Below are 21,519 nucleotides of genomic sequence, written 5' to 3'. Positions count from 1 at the left end.
GATACTCCAACAGAATTATATCTTTTATTCTTTTTTTTTTTTTTTTTAAAGATTTTTATTTATTTATTTGACAGAGAGAGAGATAGCGAGAGCAGGAACACAAGCAGGGGGAGTGGGAGAGGGAGAAGCAGGCTTCCTGCCGAGCAGGGAGCCCGATGTGGGACTCGATCCCAGGACCCTGGGATCATGACCTGAGCCGAAGGCAGACGCTTAACGACTGAGCCACCCAGGCGCCCTATATCTTTTATTCTTAAGTAGTAGTTTTGCTGTATCATACCAGGTATTAGTAAAGGTAAATTATATCACTTGCCACCTACATACAGGATTTTCTTTTTACCTCTAAATCACTAGTGCCGTTAGTTTTAAGTACTAAAAGAATAATCATTTGAAAATAAGTAAATGAATAATCATTCGGTGAAAAAATCCCAAGTCATAGTTAAAACAAATATTCCTGATTTTACAGAAAAGGAATCTTGAGATTCATAAAGATTAAATAGCTTATTCAAGGGGCGCCTGGGTGGCTCAGTCCTTAAGCGTCTGCCTTCGGCTCAGGTCATGATCCCAGAGTCCTGTGATCGAGCCCTACATCGGGCTCCCTGCTCCGCGGGAAGCCTGCTTCTCCCTCTCCCACTCCCCCTGCTTGTGCTCTCTCTCTCTCTCGCTGTGTCTCTCTGTCAAATAAATAAATAAAATCTTTAAAAAAAATAAATAACTTATTCAAGGTCATAGAGCAAAGGAGTTTCAAAAGCTAAACAGTATCCTAATTTTTAGTCTACAAACTCAACTGTTACTTCCACTGTACCTCTCTGGTTTCTGTAGCATGTTCAAGGATGTTACTTTGCATTCAGAGAGCAAATCCAGTTTTCCCAATGAGTTACAGCTCTCTGTATTGCTTTTAAAATTTACTTTTAGAATCAGAAGTTTGTACTGAAAATTGTAATGACTTTTACCAAAGCTCCAGAATTTTGGCTCCATTTGTTTGGTTATATGACAGGGCTTTTTCTTTCTTTCTTTCTTTCTTTTTTTTTTTTTTTTTTTTAGAGAATGAGAGACAGCATGAGAGGGAAGAGGGTCAGAGGGAGAAGCAGACTCCCTGCTGAGCAGGGAGTCCGATGTGGGACTCGATCCCGGGACTCCAGGATCGTGACCTGAGCTGAAGGCAGTCGCTTAACCAACTGAGCCACCCAGGTGCCCGACAGGGCTTTTTCATCTTGTCATTTTCTCCTGCCAGAGGCCTAGTAGAGAAGACCTTTAATAGTTCTGCTTATCTTAGATACCGAGAGCAGCAATAAACCCTCTGAACACCTGGGGTTTCTTTTGCATTTGGGCATTACTGCTTAATGCACTACTTCTCAAGTTCATGAAAGCTTTGACAGTATTTTTAAATTATTATTATTCAGGCAAAATCAAGGGCTCTGAGTGAGGAATTGGTGTTATTTGACCAGTTTTAAAGTTTACTTTTTTCTGTCCAGCTATGCTAATAGTTTTCAAACTGTGCCACAGAATGCCAGTATTCCAGAGGGCATCCAACAGGATCCAAGGAAGTACATGGCTGTGTATCTGCTCTATCAAATGTAGTCCTTATCTCAGTACCCATCAGAAGCAAAACCTTTGAAACCAATACCGTATTGAATTCTTCAGAAATCCTCTTAGCATAATTTGGCCAGGTGACAGGTGTGGCGTGTCATCTCTCTATCCTTTGAAAGTAGCTCTGAGCATCCCTGATGCAGTCAACAAGTGGATAGTTCGGAATCCCTGAAAAGAGTTGAGTCTTTGGCTAGCTGCTTAGAAGGCAACAGGATCTTTACTACTAAAGGAAAGATCTCAGGATACACAGCAAGATTGTGCAAATTTGAATTATAGGCCATATTTTTAAGATTGTTCTCTCGGTTATTAAAGAGTTTAAAATTGGGGTTGAATTTAAAAATAATTTGGTAAATTACTATGACTAAAGCTGTAGTTTATTGTATATTTAGTTTATGTAATTGATATATTCACATTTGGAAAAAAGACACAGTTCGTGCTTTCAAATAAATGACAAGGAATTGTTCTATCATGAATTTGTATCAGAACTCTTCAAACTAAAATAAACTGAGGCAAGGTCTTGTTCGTTAGATAAGTTGATGTGTATAAAAAGCATCTAGCAAGGTGCTTGGCACATGGCAAATACTTGGAAATTATTAGTTATTGTCAGGCTATCTTTAATCTATCAGCTAAGGATGATGCACCTTGAATTTCTATAACATCTTGCCTTTTATCTTCTTTATGAAGGGTATAATGTATATACTTAATGCCTCCTGTATGTGCAATATAACTTTGAGCTAAGAAAATTGAAACTCCAATGACATCGTAACTTGTCCAGGTGGCACACATTTGAGAATTCAACCCTGGTTTCAGCTTGCCTTCAAAACCCATACTGTTTGCCTTTAAGGGGTGGGGTTGGAGGGGTAGGGAGAAGGGGGCAGAGTATACCTTTTGCCTTGTATTTTAATATATGATGTTGTCTTCTTCCTTTGCTAGGTTCTAAGCTTTTTGAAGGCAGGGATTGTGCCTCACTTGTCTTTGTTTCAAGCTTTTAAGGGTTCTACGTATTACTCTACTATGTTCACTTACTGGATGTTGAGTGAATGAACATAAGTGAATATGATGTAATTTTCTTTTCTTAGGAAATGGTGAAACTATAAGCAGGTTTTTTTTTGTTTTTTGTTTTTTTTTTAAAGAAAGATAATATTACATTGCTGTCTCTAGAACAAGCCTGGACTATTTCTGGCCTCTGAGAGGATATATTTACTTACCATTTGTATTCTCTTAACTTCCCAAAAGAATTTGTGTCTGGAGTACTGAGCACATGTATTATTTGTTGGCCCTCTTGACCACCAGGACTTAACATTTATTTTGAGCTTCTAGTTTGAAAAGTGACCTGAATGCTAGAACATGAGGATAGGGATTTGAGCCATCCTAGCCATGTTCTCTCCTTTATTGTTGTTTTAATAAGAAACTTATATAAGACAAGTACTTTTTTTTTTTTTTTGTATTACAGATGATGAAGTCAAGGGTTAAGTCAAGGAAAATGCTTACAATCACAGGGAGTAAATACAGAAGTCGAGTCTTGATCCCAGTTTTGTCCAGCTTCAAAGCCCATGGTCTTTTCATATTCCTTTTTTTTTTTTTTTTTTTTTGGTAGTTGGTAGACTGCCTTTCTAGTTTCTAAACTTAAGGCGTTTCCAAGTAATTTAAGTCATGATTTTTATATTTTATGTCTAGAAATAAAATTTACATAGCTGAGTGAAAATGGGATTCTAAATGGTTTCATTTTAGAAGTCTAATGTTAAACCTTATATATGCTTATCTTAGATGTAGATTCTTTTGCAATTTAGAATCAGTTTGACAAATATGTACAGGCTGCTCAAATGGAGTAGATGTCTGTTATTAAGCATATCTTCTGGGGCGCCTGGGTGGCTCAGTTGGTTAAGCGACTGCCTTCAGCTCAGGTCATGATCTCAGGGTCCTGGGATCGAGCCCCGCATCGGGCTCCCTGCTCGGCGGGAAGCCTGCTTCTCTCTTTCCCACTCCCCCTGCTTGTGTTCCCTCTCTCGCTATCTCTCTCTGTCAAATAAATAAATAAAATCTTTAAAAAAAATTTTTAAAAAAAAGAGCATATCTTCTTATTCTAAACTTTGAAACTCCTGGAGGGCAAATTCCTTTCATTTGTCCTTGTTCCTGAGGTCCCTAGCCCATTGCCTGGTACTGAAGTACTTATTAAATGTTTATGGAATTGTATGGAATTAATAACTCGAAGGTTCACTAACACAAAGAATTTTATTTCCTTTAAATCAGGCATTATTAAATAAGAGACCCTACTCCCCTATGTGTCCCCCTTCTGCATTTTATTTTCTTGATTGTCAGCTAGGTATTTTCGTTCTGGTTTATCACCGCCCCTCCCAACACACAAACACACACTATGTTCTTTTCATGAATGGCATAGGAATTGGGGAATATATAATAATAAGGCAGGCATAGCGATGCCTACAAGGACTTTATCCATATAAGAAATGATTATGTCATTCTTCTGTTATTAGTTGATTTTCATGAGATTTGGAGAATGTTCTTGTCTAATTTAGAATATAGATTGTATGTTATATATGAAATTAGCCTTGGTTGGCCCTGGAAGGAACCCTCAGAGCGTTCTAGAAAATTTTATACTAGGGTACAATAAGAGGCTCATGTAGTTACTAATCTATGGAAACACACCATATATATTAAGGCTTCATGATGAGAGAAGATAATACTTTTGTGTAAAACCCAGATTGGCAGTCAGGTTATATTTAAAGTGTTGGTTTGCAGTTAGTTACTTTTCATGTGAGCAGATCTACATAGTATTCTTCCATTTCTGGATTTGCTGATTTAAATATGGTTAACAATTTTCCAGGGCGAGGCCTTCTTGACCAACTAGTGGCAAGTAAGGGGACAGATTAGTGTTGCTGGTGGGTAGAAGAGGCACAGCCACCATAGTGTATCCTTTTCTCCTGCTGTCCAAGAGCTCTTTGACTTTATTCTTGGGAAAGGAGGCTTATTGTTTCATGTTATCGGGCATTTGGGGGGAGTTGTTGCTGACTTACGGACTCCCAGTAGTAGTGAGAGCAATATAAAGCCCCAGAGTTAGTGGAACATTGGGACATCTGCAGAGACCAAAGGAACAGCTGCAGTAACAGCCATTGCTTAAGTTTATGGTGCAAAGAAGGAAGTAAAATTGGCACAGGTTGATGGTGTGGGACCAACCTCTGGCTTGGTGGTCATTTCAGAGTCTATGAGATGGAAACGGAGTATTCCCTTTGTAAGTCACTGATAGAGGACTTCAGACTTCCTGGTTGATCAAGAGGAGAGATTGTTTCATCTTTCATTTGGGAGGCTGTATCAACAGTGTTTGCAGTTGGTCTCAAAGGAATTGCATTGAACTTTTTAGTCATTTTAAACCACTTAATTTCTTGCCTTTTAGCAGTTAATAAATAAATTAAAATGACTCCGTGTAGTCATTTACATGAGTAAAATGGAAATGCTATTTAAGTGACTATGATGGACAGTTTCCTGAAGGGATTAGTTAAGTGAAGTTTTTAGAAATGTAAGCCTGTGAGCTGCCAGTTAGAAGTGGGAAACTGGAATTGGAGCTGCCAAATCTAAGGTGGCGTAAGGCTTATATAGAAAGGTAAAGCCAACCACAGGAAATCAGAAAAAGTTTGGCTAAAGAGGATAGTATGAACTAAGAACTAGCATATGTTGGATATTAGAAAGTAGAATTAAACAGTTTTATATTCCTGTTGTGGTTATGGCTCTAAGTCCAAATTCCTTTTAGGGTTTCTTACCTTTCTCTGTAGTACCCCCCCCGCCCCCCCCCCCCACACGTCCCCCAGACACACACACATATACAGACACAGGAAGGTGGATTAGAGGAAGCAGCAGGAAAGTGACAAAACAGCAGGGGAGAAAGAAAACCAAATGAAGAGTGAGGAGACCTGGTTTTGGCATCTGACTGACTTCAACAAGTTGCTTAAGAGCCAGCAGATTAAATTGGGATTAATTGGGAATTTCATTTCAAAAGACAGCTTTTGTTTTGGTTTTTCTTCCATAAATCTTTGTGAAGCCTACAAATTGGGTTTTAGAATATTAATGGTCTCTTTCTCTAACTGTATATCCCTGGTAATTTTGAACACACTCAGGGAAAGTCAAGTTATAGAAACTTGAACATTCATATTGGTTTCTTGAGTATGGCTCTGCTATAGTGAATAATCTGGTGGAAGTCAATTCTGCAAGAACTGGAAATAAGGCAACTGAAACTAGTGTATTGATTTACTAACTCATTGTGTTGGAATATGAGGAGAATAAGCAAGTGAAAAGAAGTAGTAGGATCCATAAAGAAGAGGTTAGAATACAGATACCTGGACCCCATTCTTCAAATTCCTGAATCCTAAATACATTTCTGGTGATAGAGCTCAGAAATTGTTTTTTTTGGGGGGGGTAGCCCCCAAAACAAGTGATTCTAATGAAAAGCCAGATTTGGAATTCACAGACTTATTTTTATTCATGAGCACCTCTAAGAGCTATCATTTTATTTTAGGAGTGTTATAGCTGAGGTAGCCTTTCTTAAGCTTTAGCAGCGGATTGGTAAATTTCTTAACCCCGGAACAGTAGAGCCATTAGATAATAGAATTACAAGGGATATTAGAGATAATCTTATACAGAGGCCAACGGACTGTGGCCCATGGACCAAATCTGGTCCTCTACCTGTGTTTTGTAAATAAAGCTTTATTGGAAATAGCCAAACTCATTACTTTATTCATCTGTGTCTGCTTTTGTACTATAATAGTGGAGTTTTGTGTTGCAACAGAGACGATATTGCCCACAAAGCCTAAAATATTTCCTGTCCCTTTACTGACAGAGCGTGCCAACTTTTGAATTGATCAGACCTATCATTCTATATATGTAGAATAAGACTAAAAGATAATGAGCGAAACATTCGGAGATTACACAACTAATTGGTAGTTAGAGTGCAAATGCAGTATAATTCCCTTTTTTCCTGCTTTCAGTCCATTATTTTTTGCTGGAGCAACTGATACCTGAGTAAGATCAGAAAATGTATTTGTTTATAGGTTCATTATTAATTATATTATGAAACACAGTTACTATGAATAGTAGTCCAGGTCTTAGATAACATGGCTGTACAGAAACCTTTTAAATTTGGGTCAGGGGGTAGAACTTGATTGTAGTATATTCTGTTTCCTGAGTATAAATCTTTGGTTTGACCTATTGAGTAGTTTGATAACAAGATTGTTTTCTGTTGCCTGTGCAGCCAAATGGACGGACTGTTGAAGTGGCTGACGAGGAAGCTGTCCGAACTCCTCGAAGTATTACAGCAAAGCAGCCCTTAGAGACAGATAAGAAAAATGAAAAGGTAAGCTTGAGAACATATGAAATTATATGCAAAGCTCTTAATAAAGAGAGTAACATACAAAAATGATGCTTTTCTGTTTCACAAAGTATACATATACTCCCCATTAAGGACAACTGAAAATCTGAATTTGTCATAGCAGATAGGTGGTGCAGGTTTAAGTAAGTTGTTTTGTTTTTTTACTTTTAAAAGGAAGGATATGTCACCAAGTATTTTAAACATGCTGTGGCATTATTAAATACTCATTTTGCCAAAAGAATTTACTCATGACTTGAACATCTTTTATATGAGTAAGGTTCCAGGTATGTAACATCCCTCTTACTTGAAAACAGAACTGTGTTATCTTTGTTAATAGTGCACTTCTGACATAAAAAGCTTACCAAAATTGTTCTGTGGTATTAAGGTTGAAACAAATTGCTGTTCTGATGGAGATATAGTTGTCTTCTTATTAAACAGTTTGACTTTGTTTAACAAAAGAGAATGTTCTATATTCAGGTCATTATTAAAAGGTTTGGATGTGCACTCTTAAGTTTTCAAATAAGACAATCTGTCATACCCCATAAATGATACATTCCTGGGATTTTATTCATTTTTCAGTTTTCAGTGTTAGAACTGACCCAGTTTTTATTTGACTCTATTTAGTTTGTAAGTAGGCAGAATGTAAAAAACTGTTAACAGTGGGTTGTTCTGCTGTGGGAGAGAGACTTTTCATTTAAATCCTTTTGGTACATTAAATACTTGTTCCCCCCTCCCCCTTTAAAACCCTACACATGCATAACTTCTTTTCAAGAAAGACAGACAAAACAAAAAATAACCAGAGGTAGGTAAGTGGTTTCTAGGAACCAGAATGCAGCAGATCCAGTTCTACAGAATAGTAGTATGAAATGGTTGCTACAGTTTCTGAATGCTTGCAATTTCAAAATGTCTTTGAAGAACTGGCAAGATCAGTTCTCCCCCTGTAACCCAATGAAATTGGTCTAGGGCCACGACAGTTGCAGGTGGGATGGCTTAAAATGAAGGATAGTTGTGGGAAAGAGTTGAATTTATGCCTGATTTTGCCTTTGGCAGAAAAATAAATAGTAAATGACTTGTATTAGCAAATAAGGATACAATTTTGGGATTGTGAATTTACAGAATGAATAGTTTATATGTCTAATATGGATTTATACTTCTTCCATCTAAAGTTTCCTTATTTCTGGGCTTTCTACTAGTGAGCATTTTATGCTTGTTCTTGCTTCCAGGTCCTGAATTATCCTATAAAATTTGTAGTTGGAATAATTGATGAACTACCATTCATTTCTGATTGATGAGTTATATGTAGATTGGGTGCATGAGGATGTAAAACTATAGTTTAGAGTTTATAATCATTCTGAAATTTCTGATAGAAAATAATTATAATTGACATTTGTTAAGTATCTGTAATATGGCAGGCACTGTGCAAGGTGAGGTGTGTGTATATGTGTGAATATATTTACATATATCTAGTAGAGACAAGTTACTGAGTACCTACTGGGTATACTTTTAAGACTTTATAGAATATTTATATGTTACTTTATTTATGCTCACAAGAGCACTGAGGAGGTGGTATTATACCTGTCTTACAAATAAGAAACCTGAGGCATAAGTTACCAAAGCTACTAAAAGTAGTCAGTTCTATCCCAGACCCATCTGACTTCAAAGTGTGCTTTCTACTGCTCTGTATGATTTCTGATTATTTCATAAACTCTACAAGGCAAATAGAAAGAGCCCCATCGTACAGATAAGGGCTCTGAGGCACAGAGGGATTTTGCAGTTTCACTCATTTCATAGTTTTCTGAAGTAGGATTTGAATCAGCTCACTCTGGTGCCAAAGCCCATGCACTTGTTAATCACTTGATGGTACCGCCTCCTTTCAGTTGCTGTTGATTTTTAAGGACAAAGCTTCTGCCTTTGGTTTGCTGCCTATTTGATTTGACTTCTTGCATAGTAGTAAATGCTGCAACTCATGGCTAGTGTTTCTTTTTGCCATCTGCATCTTGAATTTATGCTTTTAACCTGGTTCCAGTCCAAGAGACCTCATTTCAGTTAATTTTTTATGCTCTTGCACTGTGTTTTTGTGTGTTTTAAATATGTGTTTTTTAAGACTTTTTATTACTTTTTTTGTAAAGATGCTTATCATAGATCTACTTAAAAACCTTAAGACACATTATTGTCTGTTTTCGTCTCAGAGCCATATCTTGGGCACTTTGAGAAGTACAGTTTGCCTGTAGAATAATTGCAGTCTAAGCTGTGATACTGAATACCTTGCCCTGTCACTTGAGTAAACCTCACAGAGAAAAACATGGTCTAAAAACCATGTATGACAAGAGTTATAGATCTTGGGTCTATAAAGCAAGTTAAACTACCATAGTTGTCTAGGTCTTTATTTGGCTGTGAAGGTCAATGCTTCATTGATACTGGTCTCTAGCAGAGTCCACATAGGACCATTAGCTAGGCTGAATGTATTGTGTTGTTAGGTGCTGAAGGGAATAAGAAGAATGGAAGATGTACTTAGCCCTCAGAGAGATTGCAGTCTAGTTAAGGAAATGCAAGCACAAGAGAAGATACCAGGTAACAAGGCTTTGAGTGCCAGATATTCATAGGAGTAAGATTATTCTATTTGGGTGGCCAGAAAAGATTGACTTAATAGGACTCTTAAGGATGGGGATGGTATTTCAGTAACTAGAAGTGAGGAGGCCAGTTCTGGCAGGTGAGAGAAACAAATGAACACAATCAGACATTATTCAGCTGAAGCAAAAGAGCATATTCAGACATACTCAACGGAAAGCCCTAGACAAGTTTGACTGGTCAGGGTGGAGTGGGGGTATGACAAAAATAGGTATGTTCAGCTGGCAGCAACATTTATGAAAACAAATCAGGTTTGCATCAATGATGATGAGGGTCTGAATTAAAATAGCAGTGTAAAGATCGTTAGAGAAACAATAGAAACAAAAATGTATGAAATTTGGTCACTGTCAGGTTGTTCAGGATGAAGTCAGTGGTATCCTACTGAAATACTAATATCACTCATTATAAGTATTAATAAGCTCTTACATTTTTATGATGCTACAATAATACAAATATTTTCACATCTCTTAGCCCTGATGAATAACTCTTGGTTGGGGAAGGAGGGGAGTATAATCATTTTTTTCAAATCCAGCTCATTAAAAAGAGTTTAGTGGATTGCCCAACATCACATAGCTAGTAAATAATGATCCCTAAATTTTGCGGGGGCACCATTTCTCAAAGTGTGGTTTGTGGACCCCTGGAAAGGGGCCTTGGGGACCTTTCGTTGGGTCCAACTGTTTTCATAACAATAGAGACATTTGCCTTTCTCAGTGTGTTGATATTTGCATTAATGGTACAGAAGCTGTAGCAGGTAAAACTGCTGACCTCCCGAGCACAAATCATGACTGTGACACCAAAGTGCTAGTAGCTGTATTCTTTATTGCAATCCACTCACCATTAAAAAGAAAAAGAATGCCAGTTTCACTTAAGAGTGTCCTTAAGCTGTAAAAATGATCATTATTAGTTTTATTAAATCTTGACCTTTGAACACATGCTTTTTAATTATTTTGTATGATGAAATGGGAATTATACATACAGTGTGCTGTGTAGTGAAGAACATGGTTGTCCTGAGGACAAACACCAGTACCGTTGAATTACAGTCCTGACTAGCCACTTCGTTCATGTTGCTCCATTTTAACATGAAAGAAGAACTGATAGATAGGCCATGGTGATTTAGACTTGGGTATTTGCAGACATTTTCTCAAAAACAGTCAGGATGATCCTGTCACTTCAAGGAAAACAACATTTAGTATTTATTGCAAATGATATAATGATTTGTTTCCAAGTGAAAATTGGAAATTTAGAAAATTTGTATCTGCTACCATGAGCTTGACAGCATCCCAGTGCTTAAAGAATTTCTGATGACATCAATTGTGATATTAACGATTGAGATTTTTAAAAATACTGTATACAATGGAATATTTTAACATTTTAGAAGATGTGTGTGACTCACTGAACCGGTATTTTCCAAATGACCAATGCTTGCGTGTTACAAAATCAGGCAGTGTAAAAGATTCATTCAAAGTGCAGGATGGACCAATAGAGTATGGGAAAGTTTATCGATACAGATTTCATGTTGCAACAATTTTTAAGAAACTACCACTTGACAAGTTTTGGCATAGTGTTTCTTCTTCCTCTGCTTAAAACTCTTCACAGCTGGGCGCCTGGGTGGCTCAGTTGGTTAAGTGACTGCCTTCGGCTCAGGTCATGATCCTGGAGTCCCGGGATCGAGTCTCGCATCGGGCTCCCTGCTCGGCAGGGAGCCTGCTTCTCCCTCTGACCCTCCCCCCTCTCATGTGCTCTTTCTCTCATTCTCTGTCTCAAATAAATAAATAAAATCTTTAAAAAAAAAAAAAAAAAACTCTTCACAACTTCCCATTGCTCTTATGCCACAGTCTTGAACATAACCACTCAAGTCTCTCTTCCTATCCCTGACCCTCCCTAAGCCCAAACACATTGGTTTTCTGTCTTTCTTTTTTATTAAACAGCTTTATTTTGAGATATACTGTAGAATTTATTTTGTTAAAGTATATGATTTCAGTGTATCTGCAGAGTCATAGTGTAGTTTTTGAACGTTTTCCTCTTCTCAAAAAGAAATCTTGTGCCCATTACCAGTCATGCCCATTACCAGTCATGCCCCATTTTCCCTTCTTTTCCTCTTAGCCCCAGCCCCTGTCAACCACTAATCTTTGGTGTAATATCAAAGAAGAATGCAATTATCTGAAAAAACTATTAAGATAGTCCTCGTTTTTCCAGTTATATATGTATGTGTATGTAGCCAGATTTTCTTCATATGCTTCAAATAGTGTATCACACAGTAAAATTAAATGCAAAAGCAGGTATGCAGGCTGTCTTTTATGAAGCTAGACACTAAAGATATTTGCAAAATGTAAAGCATACCACTGTTCTCACTAAAATGTTTGTTGTGGAAAATATGGTTCATATAGGTGTAATTATACAATATGTAATGAGTCTACTGTTCTGAAATAAATTAATATATATCTAAATAATATCTTAGTTTTAATTTATAATATGGTAGATATCAGTAGGTATAATCCATGTAAACAAAGGCTCTTTGACATCCTCAGTCTGTTTTAAGAGTAATCCTATATCCAAGAAGTTTGAGAACCACCACTCTAGGAGTAATCAGTGTTTAGAGGACCAAAGACAAACTTACTCCAAGGCATCATAGATTTTAAACAAGTGTAAGGTATAGCAGCTCTTAGCAAAACAGAGAACGCCTGCATGCCCAGTGAGCCTACATGCATTTGTGTTTTACCTTCCATAACACATCTTAGAAACTAATTTAAAACCAGGGATTGGCAAACCATAACCTGTTTGCCATGTCTAGCTCTCTGCCTATTTTTGAAAGGGAGTTGGAATGCAGCCACACTTACTGACTTACTTATTGTCTATGGCTGCTTTTGTACTCCCAACAGCAAAGTTGAGTGGTTGCAAGAGGCCTTATAGTCTGCAAAGCCTGAAATATTTACTGTCTGACTTTTTTTTTTTTTTTGCTGAAACCCTGTTTTAAACTCCAGTATAGTCTTTTGGATTCATTAAAATGTTTTTATCTGGAATGCTTTGAGTCTGATTGTGTAGGCCTTGGACTTTTGACTTTTCGGGCTCCTTGGGCCACAAAATCTAGTTTCGTGAGTCTTGGATTCCCATCCAAGGAGTTAGTTTTCAGTATCCCCTTTAAGGCAAACACTATTTTCTATAAAAGAGGGTGTATCTTGGGCACCTGGGTGGCTCAGTTGGTTAAGCGACTGCCTTCGGCTCAGGTCACGATCCTGGAGTCCCGGGATTGAGTCCCGCATCGGGCTTCTTGCTCAGCGAGGAGTCTGCTTCTCCCTCTGACCCTCTCCACCTCATGCTTTCTCTCTCTCTCTCAAATAAATAAATAAAATCTTTAAAATAAAAAAAAAAAAAGGGTGTATCTTACCAGAGAAACGTCATTTCTGCTCCTAGAATTTCCTGTCTAAACTCTGACAAATGCAGAAATGAGACCAGAACCAGGACTTCCACCTTAGCCCATCCTTTTTCCATGATGCTGTAGTTGTATGAGGCAGGAGGGGATCGAAATACGGTGAAATAATGAATTTGGTTTTAAACATACTAAAATTGAGGTAAAAATGGGGTCTCCAAGTGGAATTAATTTATTAGGCTATTGGAAATATGAGAACCGTATCTGGGAAAGAGTTCGGGGCTAGATAAAAAGAGTTCTTAAGGAAGGTTTCTTGTAATTTTTTTAAGATTCTGGGTAGATAGCCATGCTACTTATGTGGTGTACCATAATTCATGAGCTCACACTAAACATATTTAAATAATTTAATGGCTTGGATGATGGATCAAGTATACAAATATGATAGCCCAGAGGTTTTATTTTGGGGACAGTGAGAGTTGGGCAGACAGGGCTATATGTAATGCAGTCTACTTTTAGGCTCTTCCATTGATTAACCAAATATTAATTGAATACCTTCTCTCTGCAAGGTACGTTATTCTAGGCACTAGGAATATAATGGTTGATAAAATGGGAGCGGGGGGACAACTGAAAACAAGCAAATATATTCTCTCATGTCAGATGGTGGTAAGTGCTGTGAAAGAAAATCTGCAATCCCGCTCCTTCCTTGCATTCAGGAAAATGCATCAGGATAGTAGTGAGTAGAATAGTCTTGGCTCTAGTTTGAATTATACCACCTCTGCCAGCCACCACCACCACCACCTCCTCCAGAAAAGGGGGGGACATCAATTGCAACTCTCTCTACTTTTAAAAAGGTTTATGACACTTTTTATAATTAATCTCATCCTAATATTGTGTCACCAAGTTACTAAGATTAAGAATTGCTGGTGTAGCAAAATGTAAGTAATATGCTCTTTGAACTGTCCATCCTTTGCCATTTAACCATGCCCAGCTTGTTTATATGTTTGAGACAAGTGAGAAAAAGAGTGCTAAATATGGAACAATGTAAAATAAGGACTTGCCATATTTGTTTAGGCAGAAAGTGAATGAAATTGATTTAAAGCAATAGTTTTCAGATTTTCCAAGTGGCAATTGATTTCACCAACTAACATTTTAATTTTGTCAGGTATGTACATTTTTAAAACCACTGTCACCATTACAAAAAAAAAAAAAAAAGGAATTTTTGACACAGTGGAAAGAGAAAGAACAAAAATCTCAGAAAACAGAATAGTTTTTGTCATGAATTAGTGGAAAATCTTACATACTAGCCACTCATCCGCAGACAAAAGCATCATAGTATCCACTTCTGACCTCTAGGAAATACTCAGCATTCCTCTTTTTCAGGTTCCATTTCCTTTATCACTCCTGACTTTACCAGCAGTGGCTTTAGATAATTATAGGGCTTTAAATATCAGTTATGTCAGTTCACCAAAATTTTAAGGACCAGTATTTTCCAGAAAAGAAAATTAAGACATTGAGTAAGGATTACATTTAGAATCTGGCTGCCTACTTTGGTGCATATAACTGATTGCAAAATAAAGTATCCTCTAACTTAAAATTTGTACAGTATCTCTCTTAATGATAGTTTTTGACTCTATACGAATATTTAGACTCCCTAAAATTGAGCACTCCTCTGCCCTTTTTTTTTTTTTAATACTTCACAATTCCTTAAAATCTGCTAAGAAGCAGCCATTTCGGTAGATCTGCTTTTGCTGCCAACAAATACCTTTTGCTGCTCTAATAAGTGTTATCACTTATTTTTGGGTGTTGTCTAATACTAGGAATATTCATTCATGTTAGGAAGTTAAAGGTAGAGGCTGAGCTTATTTATGGAAGTCATTTTAGTGTCTTTTTTTGATAACTCAGCTTATAATTTTTGATATTTTAAGTTCTGTGAATTCGAAAGCATATTACTTGTAGTCCTAGAACTGCTTCAGCTGTGCTTTTTAAGACCATTGTCTCCAGAGTGGAGTATCCAGGAGGATCCATTGGGATGAAGGAAGAGAATATTGGACTTTCTATTTATACTTAGTTTTTTATTAAAACAAATGAAGCTTTATTCATTTCAATATATGATGTCATTGGCATCCTCATTTGGAATATTAGAGGGTAGTAAGACACTACGTGGGCCAGATCCTGAGAAGAATGGGAAGCTACAATGGAAAGACTGCCCTCATTGGTTCTTTTCTCATAATATATTTTGACAGATTGCAATTGATGTGTGCTCAACTCTGTGGGTTTCTTGATTGTGTTACCCAGTTTAAACTAGACTAACCTTTAGTGAACAGGCTAGGAAGCTGCCGACTGTAGATGATGATAATGCAAATAAACAGAAAAATAGAGTGGGCACTACTATTCCTACTAAGACCTCTGTCAGTCACATCATCATGAGGTTAAGATGATTTAATCAGACCTAATAAGAAATTGGTCACAAAAAATGGAATCATCAAGGAAGATTTTTGAAACAAATATATTCTTACTTCTGGTAAGAAGCCTTGCCCATTTATACTGTGACTTAAGATTTTAGCTAGTGATATTCTGAAACTGTCTCAATCAGCAGGATATCTAAGCATTTAGAATGTGAAGATTGGCCTCCGCAGTTTTTTTTTAAAGATGATTATTTATGCAGTACCCAATAGTACAGAATTTTACTAAATATAATTAAGAATGCTTAGAAGCCACTCTTGGAGGTTTCTTGTTTAAAAAGGGAAAGACATATGTGGGGAAACACTTGTTCTTTCTGCCATGGTAAAATCGCAAAAAACAATATGACAATCACCCGGAACACATTCTTTCATCAGCATGTACTGTTGGGTGCAGCATAAAAACATTGTTGATGAATTAAGTAAATCAGTAGCAGAGCAAATTGCAAATTGGAAAAATGTACAGATGATTCTGACATTACACTTGGGGAACTCGGTATATTCTATTTCAGTAATGAAATGCATAAAGAACTAGTTTTGTGAGCAACTAAAGATAAAAAAAAAATACAAAGATACCTTCTCAAGAATAGATCACTTAATTTAAATTTTTTGGTGTGGAAAAACTAAATAAAAGCCACTGATGGAGGGCCCATGTGAACTGGAATTTAATTTAAAAAAATAAAATTTGCGGAATAGGGAGATGAAGCCATAGAGATAGCATGCACAAAATTCATTCACTGCATTATTTCTAGAAATCTGTGGTGGCAAAAAAGGTGTAAAGCCAGACTGTAAATTGGAAAATGAGGCCTTTAATTTATGGTAAGGGCAAGGTGGGAATCATCTTTTATTCTACAAAGAAGAGATTCATTGATTATATTTGTCAAAATACTTTTAGAAAGCTGACCAACTTAAAAAGCGAGCCACACATTTTTCTTTTACTAAAATTCAAGTGTTTCAAATATGTTGATCTTTTTTTATAATGACAGATTATACTTAGCAGATCTTTTTGGGAAAAATTTGTACTTAATCTGTCCCGTCAATGTTAAGGAAACTTTAACGAGATGTGTCAGAAAGTAGCTGATTTTTTTTTTTTTTTTAAGAAACTCATGCAACGAAGAGTGTATTCTGAGAAGTTTATACCATTGTGTGATTTTGTTATTAAAAATTATTTGTTACTTGTGAAAATTATCATATCTGCATAATTTAACAGCTCAGGAGCAGTTTTCTAACAGAAAAATAGCATAGCAGCCCAGGTTCTGGAGCATGCTTATCAAATCCCAGCTCTGGCACTTAAGAATTATGTGATCTTCGGGTTTGTTGCTTAACCACTCGGTGCCTCCCTTCTCTTATCTATAAAGTGGAAATAATAGCATTTGCCTCATAGAGCTATTTTGAGACTTAACTGGGTTAATTAGAAAGGTCTATAAGTGATAGCAATTACAACCAACTTTTTTTAATTTAAGTGTTTTTAGTGAATCCATTTTTTAAAAATGCCAAAATAAAGTAAAACCATCAGATTCAATTGCAGGAACACCTGGTGTTGAGGAAGACTAAATTTTATTAGTTATATTTCCACAAAAACCTTTGCCTACTTAGAGGATGAGGTGGAAGAATTAATGTCATGTTTTAGTAAGCGTGGCCTTCATTTAAAGATTTTATTTATTTATTTTTGAGAGAGAGAATGAGAGACAGAGAGCATGAGAGGGAGGAGGGTCAGAGGGAGAAGCAGACTCCCTGCTGAGCAGGGAGCCCGACGCGGGACCCGATCCCGGGACTCCAGGATCATGACCTGAGCCGAAGGCAGTCGCTTAACCGACTGAGCCACCCAGGCGCCCTAAGCGTGGCCTTCATTTAAATGGATCTGTGTACCTTTGTCAGGTATGATAGTTTTTAATATTAAAAGTATTAAAGTATTAAAATGCATGAATTTAGAAGATTATTCAAAAATAATGAAGCATATTCAGTCCTATTGCTCTGATGTTTTACACATGTATACATCATCAGTAGTAGGATATGTGTAAAATTTACAAATAAGCATTTTGGAGTGTATGTCTAGCACTTTGTAGGTATTTAATAAATCTTGATTGCATGATGACCAGCCATTCAAGAGAGGCTAAGGCTAGCTCCATGGTAGAGTCTGACAACGAATTGGGGGAAAGAACTATGGTAACAAGGGAGCTAGAACTTTGTATTTGCAATTTTCCTTCAAAAGTGTTAACTGTAGTGGAGCTGCCCAGAAGTAAGGTGTTCCTCTGAGTAGGATGACTGGGGCAAATAGTAGCATGTATGCATATTCATTTTAATGCTTTTTATAATATGTTATTAAGTCTCATCTGGGTAAGCATGATTTTTTGGTTAGTTTTTTAAAGGTAACTAAAACAAGACCTAAGCCAAGATAGTTGTCTTTATTTTTCTGCAGATTTTATTTTAGTGACACATCACAGTATTTCAGTGTGAATGTAATTTCTATCCTTTTTTCATAGTTGCTTTCCTTGAAAAAGTCTTATTTATGTATACTGTTTTGTAGTTGGCAATCCGCTTTCACATTTTACTTAATCCTTAAAAGACCTTATGTGAGGTTAGGAATTTTTGTCCCGTATGGCAGTTGGGGAAAAGGGTTTAGAGCGATTTAGCCCAAAATCACATACCTAATACATGATTAAATTTGTATTTAGAGTTAAATGTAGAGAGACAGAATAGCAGAGTATTTGTGAGGGCAGGATCTAGAGTTGGAACTGAATTTTAGCTCATTTTACCACTTAATAACCCTATGACCTCAGGCAATTTATATAATCTATGGCCTCAGTTCTCGCATCTATAAAATGAGGGTACTTTAGGTAGTTCCTGTAGGTCTGTACTATCCAATGTGGTAGCTACTTACATGGCTATTGAGCACTCTTTCTCATACTATGTTATTAATAGTTTTTTATATTAATTACATTTTGAAATAGTATTTTGAATGTGTTGATTTACATATATTATTAAAATTAATGTTACCTATTTCTTTTAACCTTTTAACCTGTGTGCTAGGAAGTTTTAAATTACTAACATGGCTTGCATTATATTTCTATTGGACAGTGCTGCTCTAGACCAGGGGTTGGCAAACTCTGGCCCCCGAAATCCAACCAGTTGCCTATTTTTGTAAATAAAATTTTGTTGGAACACAGTCATACCCATTTAATTACATATTGTATACAGCTACTTCCATGCTATAATAGCAGAGTTGTACAATTGCTACATGTAGAGATACATATGCTTTGCACAGCCTAAAATATTTACTGTTTGATCCTTTATAGAAAAAGTTTGCTGACCCCTACTTTAGGCTGTAATCGAAAAGTGCTCAAGGTATTGTGTGTACTTGAGAGTGGATATGAGAGACAGACAGACAGAAAGTGGCCTGGTGGTGGACGCCAGTGGGAAGAGGGTAGTGGGGACTGATTAATACTAGGTACCAGCTTTCTTTTTCGGGATGATGAAATCATTCTGGAATTAGACAATGGTGATAATTGTACAGCCTCGAGTATACTAAAAACCACCGAATTGTACACTTAAGAAGGATAAATATTATGGTATGTAGATGATAGCTCAATTTTTGTAAAGTGGATATGAGCCTGGTTTGGTAGGTGTAATAAAGCAGTACACGAGACATGATAGATGTTCATGAGAACATGCAAAGAAACAAGTACAGATCAACTATGGGAAATAAACATTGTTTTGAATAGTTTGTTGTGTACTCCTGTTGTCAAAGAATTTTTAATCACTCTGAAGAGCTGTCATTCATTGCTTACTCAAACTATCCTTTACTGCTTTACCCATGAAAAAGGCTTACTATCAAGATACAATCTTTTTTGGTGGTAAACTTAACTTTAAGATAGTGTACAATAATACATATGTGTAGCCAATATTAATAAATAGTTAAATGTGTGAATACAAATTATAAATAAAATCACTATTTCATGAATGTTAGTACTCTTCTCGAAGCACTAATCTATAGGAATCATGGCTTTATGAGGTTTTAATGAACTTTTGAGAAGAGAAAATATTAGCGGAAGGGAATTGGAAGGCTATTTCAAAATATCCTTACCTTCTGTGTGTGTAGGTATTTTTTCTTTAATGAATTACTAAATACTAAACATCTACCATATATGAATTCTAGGTATTTTCACATTGCTCTGAAACCAACAAAATATTATCTACTTTGTACAGTTGACTCACTAATTTGCTATACAGTAGGGTATTCCAACTGTGTTTTATGAAATCCAAAAACCAATAATCAGTGCATCATTTTCTTTCTGAACATTAGCAGTAGGTTTTTATTTTATTCTGAACACATCATATTATAGTACCTTATTTATGATGTAAATTAGGGTAGCATGTTTCTAAGGGCACAGACTTTGGAACCAGATAGACCTATTTCCTAATTTGACTCTACCATTTACTAACTCTTAATGTGACCCCAGACAGCCTATTTAATATTTAACAGCTCTAAGTCTCCATTTCCTCATCTCTAAAATGGGAATAATACCTTCTCTAGTGATTTTTTTTTTAGGGAATAAAGAAGAAAACGAGTGCAAAGTACTTAGCATAGAGTAACCACTGAATAAATGGTAACCTCATATTATTATTGCCATTTAATGTTAAGTTTTTTAATCAAACATTAAATTTTTTGGTTGTCAGCATCATACATTTCATTATGTATCTTACTGACTCCTACCTTTTCAAAAACATAATGAAATATTAAGTAACATTCTATTTTACTTTCAGTCAAAGAAAAATAAGAAGAAATCAAAGTCAGATGCTAAAGCAGTGCAAAACAGTTCACGCCATGATGGAAAGGAAGTTGATGAAGGTACTTGAGCAAGTGAAAGGACTATAGAAAAAATTTTAATCCTTTTTTACCGTGGTGCATTATATAAAAGCTGCATTTGTGTCGCTTAATCTTGTATCTAGTTTTCTTTTAATAATTACAGATTTTAATGTACAGATCTGTGACATTGTTAGAAAACATTTTTTTTTTTTAATCTAAGTTATAAGAATCTAATCGTGCTTTTCCTGAAGGGAACCACTTTGAGATTTAAGGTGTAGCTTAGTATCTTGAGCAATTGTTTTGTCTTTGTTTCTTAGAAATATGATTTGGACTTTTTCTCTCTTGTTCTTAAATACACTATCCCTAGAAGGCTGTGTACAAAATTCTTGAGGAAGCCCTTTATTGTCATCACCAAATAAACCCATTTATTAGTAATTATTTATAACACTCTCAATTCTCTCCAGCGGGATAAAAAGATCTACAGGATGACTTATAGTTATCATTTTTCCTAAATCATAGATGACAGTTGATAAAAATTACCAGAATAAATAATAATGGCAGTTAGCTGCCTAAAACAACATATTGGGATTAGAATAAATTCTTAGGATAAATTAATATAATCAGTACTCTGGGTTTTTAGTTTACTCTCTTAATTTATCATGATATCTTACGTGCCCTGCCCCCATTTCCCCCCTTAGAACTACAACGTTTTGTCTTCCCCTTTACTGAATAACACTTTTTTTTCTGGGGCTATGTCAGGAGCCTGGGAAACTAAAATTAGTCACAGAGAGAAACGACAGCAGCGTAAACGTGATAAGGTGCAGACTGATTCTGGTTCATTGGATTCAACTATCCCTGGGATAGAAAATACCATCACAGTTACCACCGAGCAACTTACAACTGCATCATTTCCTGTTGGTTCCAAGAAGAATAAAGGTATATTAGTGGAACATAAGAGTCATACATCAAATCCAGCTCCTTTTAATCAGATGTACAAAATATCATTATGTCAAAATTTGACTATTTTGAACTGCTTACATCATTGTGCTGATATACCCTTCTTCGTGAGAGCACTGTGGACCACATACTGGTTTACCTGATAACCAGCAGTGTTACTTGTTACGTAACGCCTGATGAATGGCCTGCTAAATTAAAATTGCCTTTCTGCCTTGAGTCACGTGAGAAAATGATGTTGCCTTTTTTTCTTGTGTGCATTGCTTTGCCCCAACTCTCTTACATCTCCATTTCTTACAGTGGACAAGACACTTATTAAATAAAATTATTTGTCACCATTCTG

General features: G+C 36.3%; 1 protein-coding gene across 10 annotated transcripts in view; it reads left to right on the top strand.

The window, feature by feature from the left end:
* The window catches only part of MTDH (metadherin), a 58,334-nt gene that overhangs the window by 6,685 nt on the left and 30,130 nt on the right, over positions 1–21,519 (top strand). For all 10 annotated transcript variants that reach the window (XM_064588086.1, XM_064588085.1, XM_064588090.1 and 7 more), the window contains exons 2-4: positions 6,845–6,946; positions 20,180–20,264; positions 20,982–21,158. In XM_064588086.1, coding sequence (XP_064444156.1) covers positions 6,845–6,946; positions 20,180–20,264; positions 20,982–21,158 — 364 coding nt within the window. The remainder of the gene's footprint in view (positions 1–6,844; positions 6,947–20,179; positions 20,265–20,981; positions 21,159–21,519) is intronic.

The sequence above is a fragment of the Mirounga angustirostris genome, unplaced genomic scaffold (genome assembly GCF_029215605.1).
Source record: "Mirounga angustirostris isolate CCGP_5_RB_7025 unplaced genomic scaffold, mMirAng1.0.hap1 SCAF_4, whole genome shotgun sequence".
NCBI classification, from domain to species: Eukaryota; Metazoa; Chordata; class Mammalia; order Carnivora; family Phocidae; genus Mirounga; species Mirounga angustirostris.
Note: the sequence above shows the minus strand (reverse complement) of the source record. Positions and strands in the feature narration are given on the sequence as shown.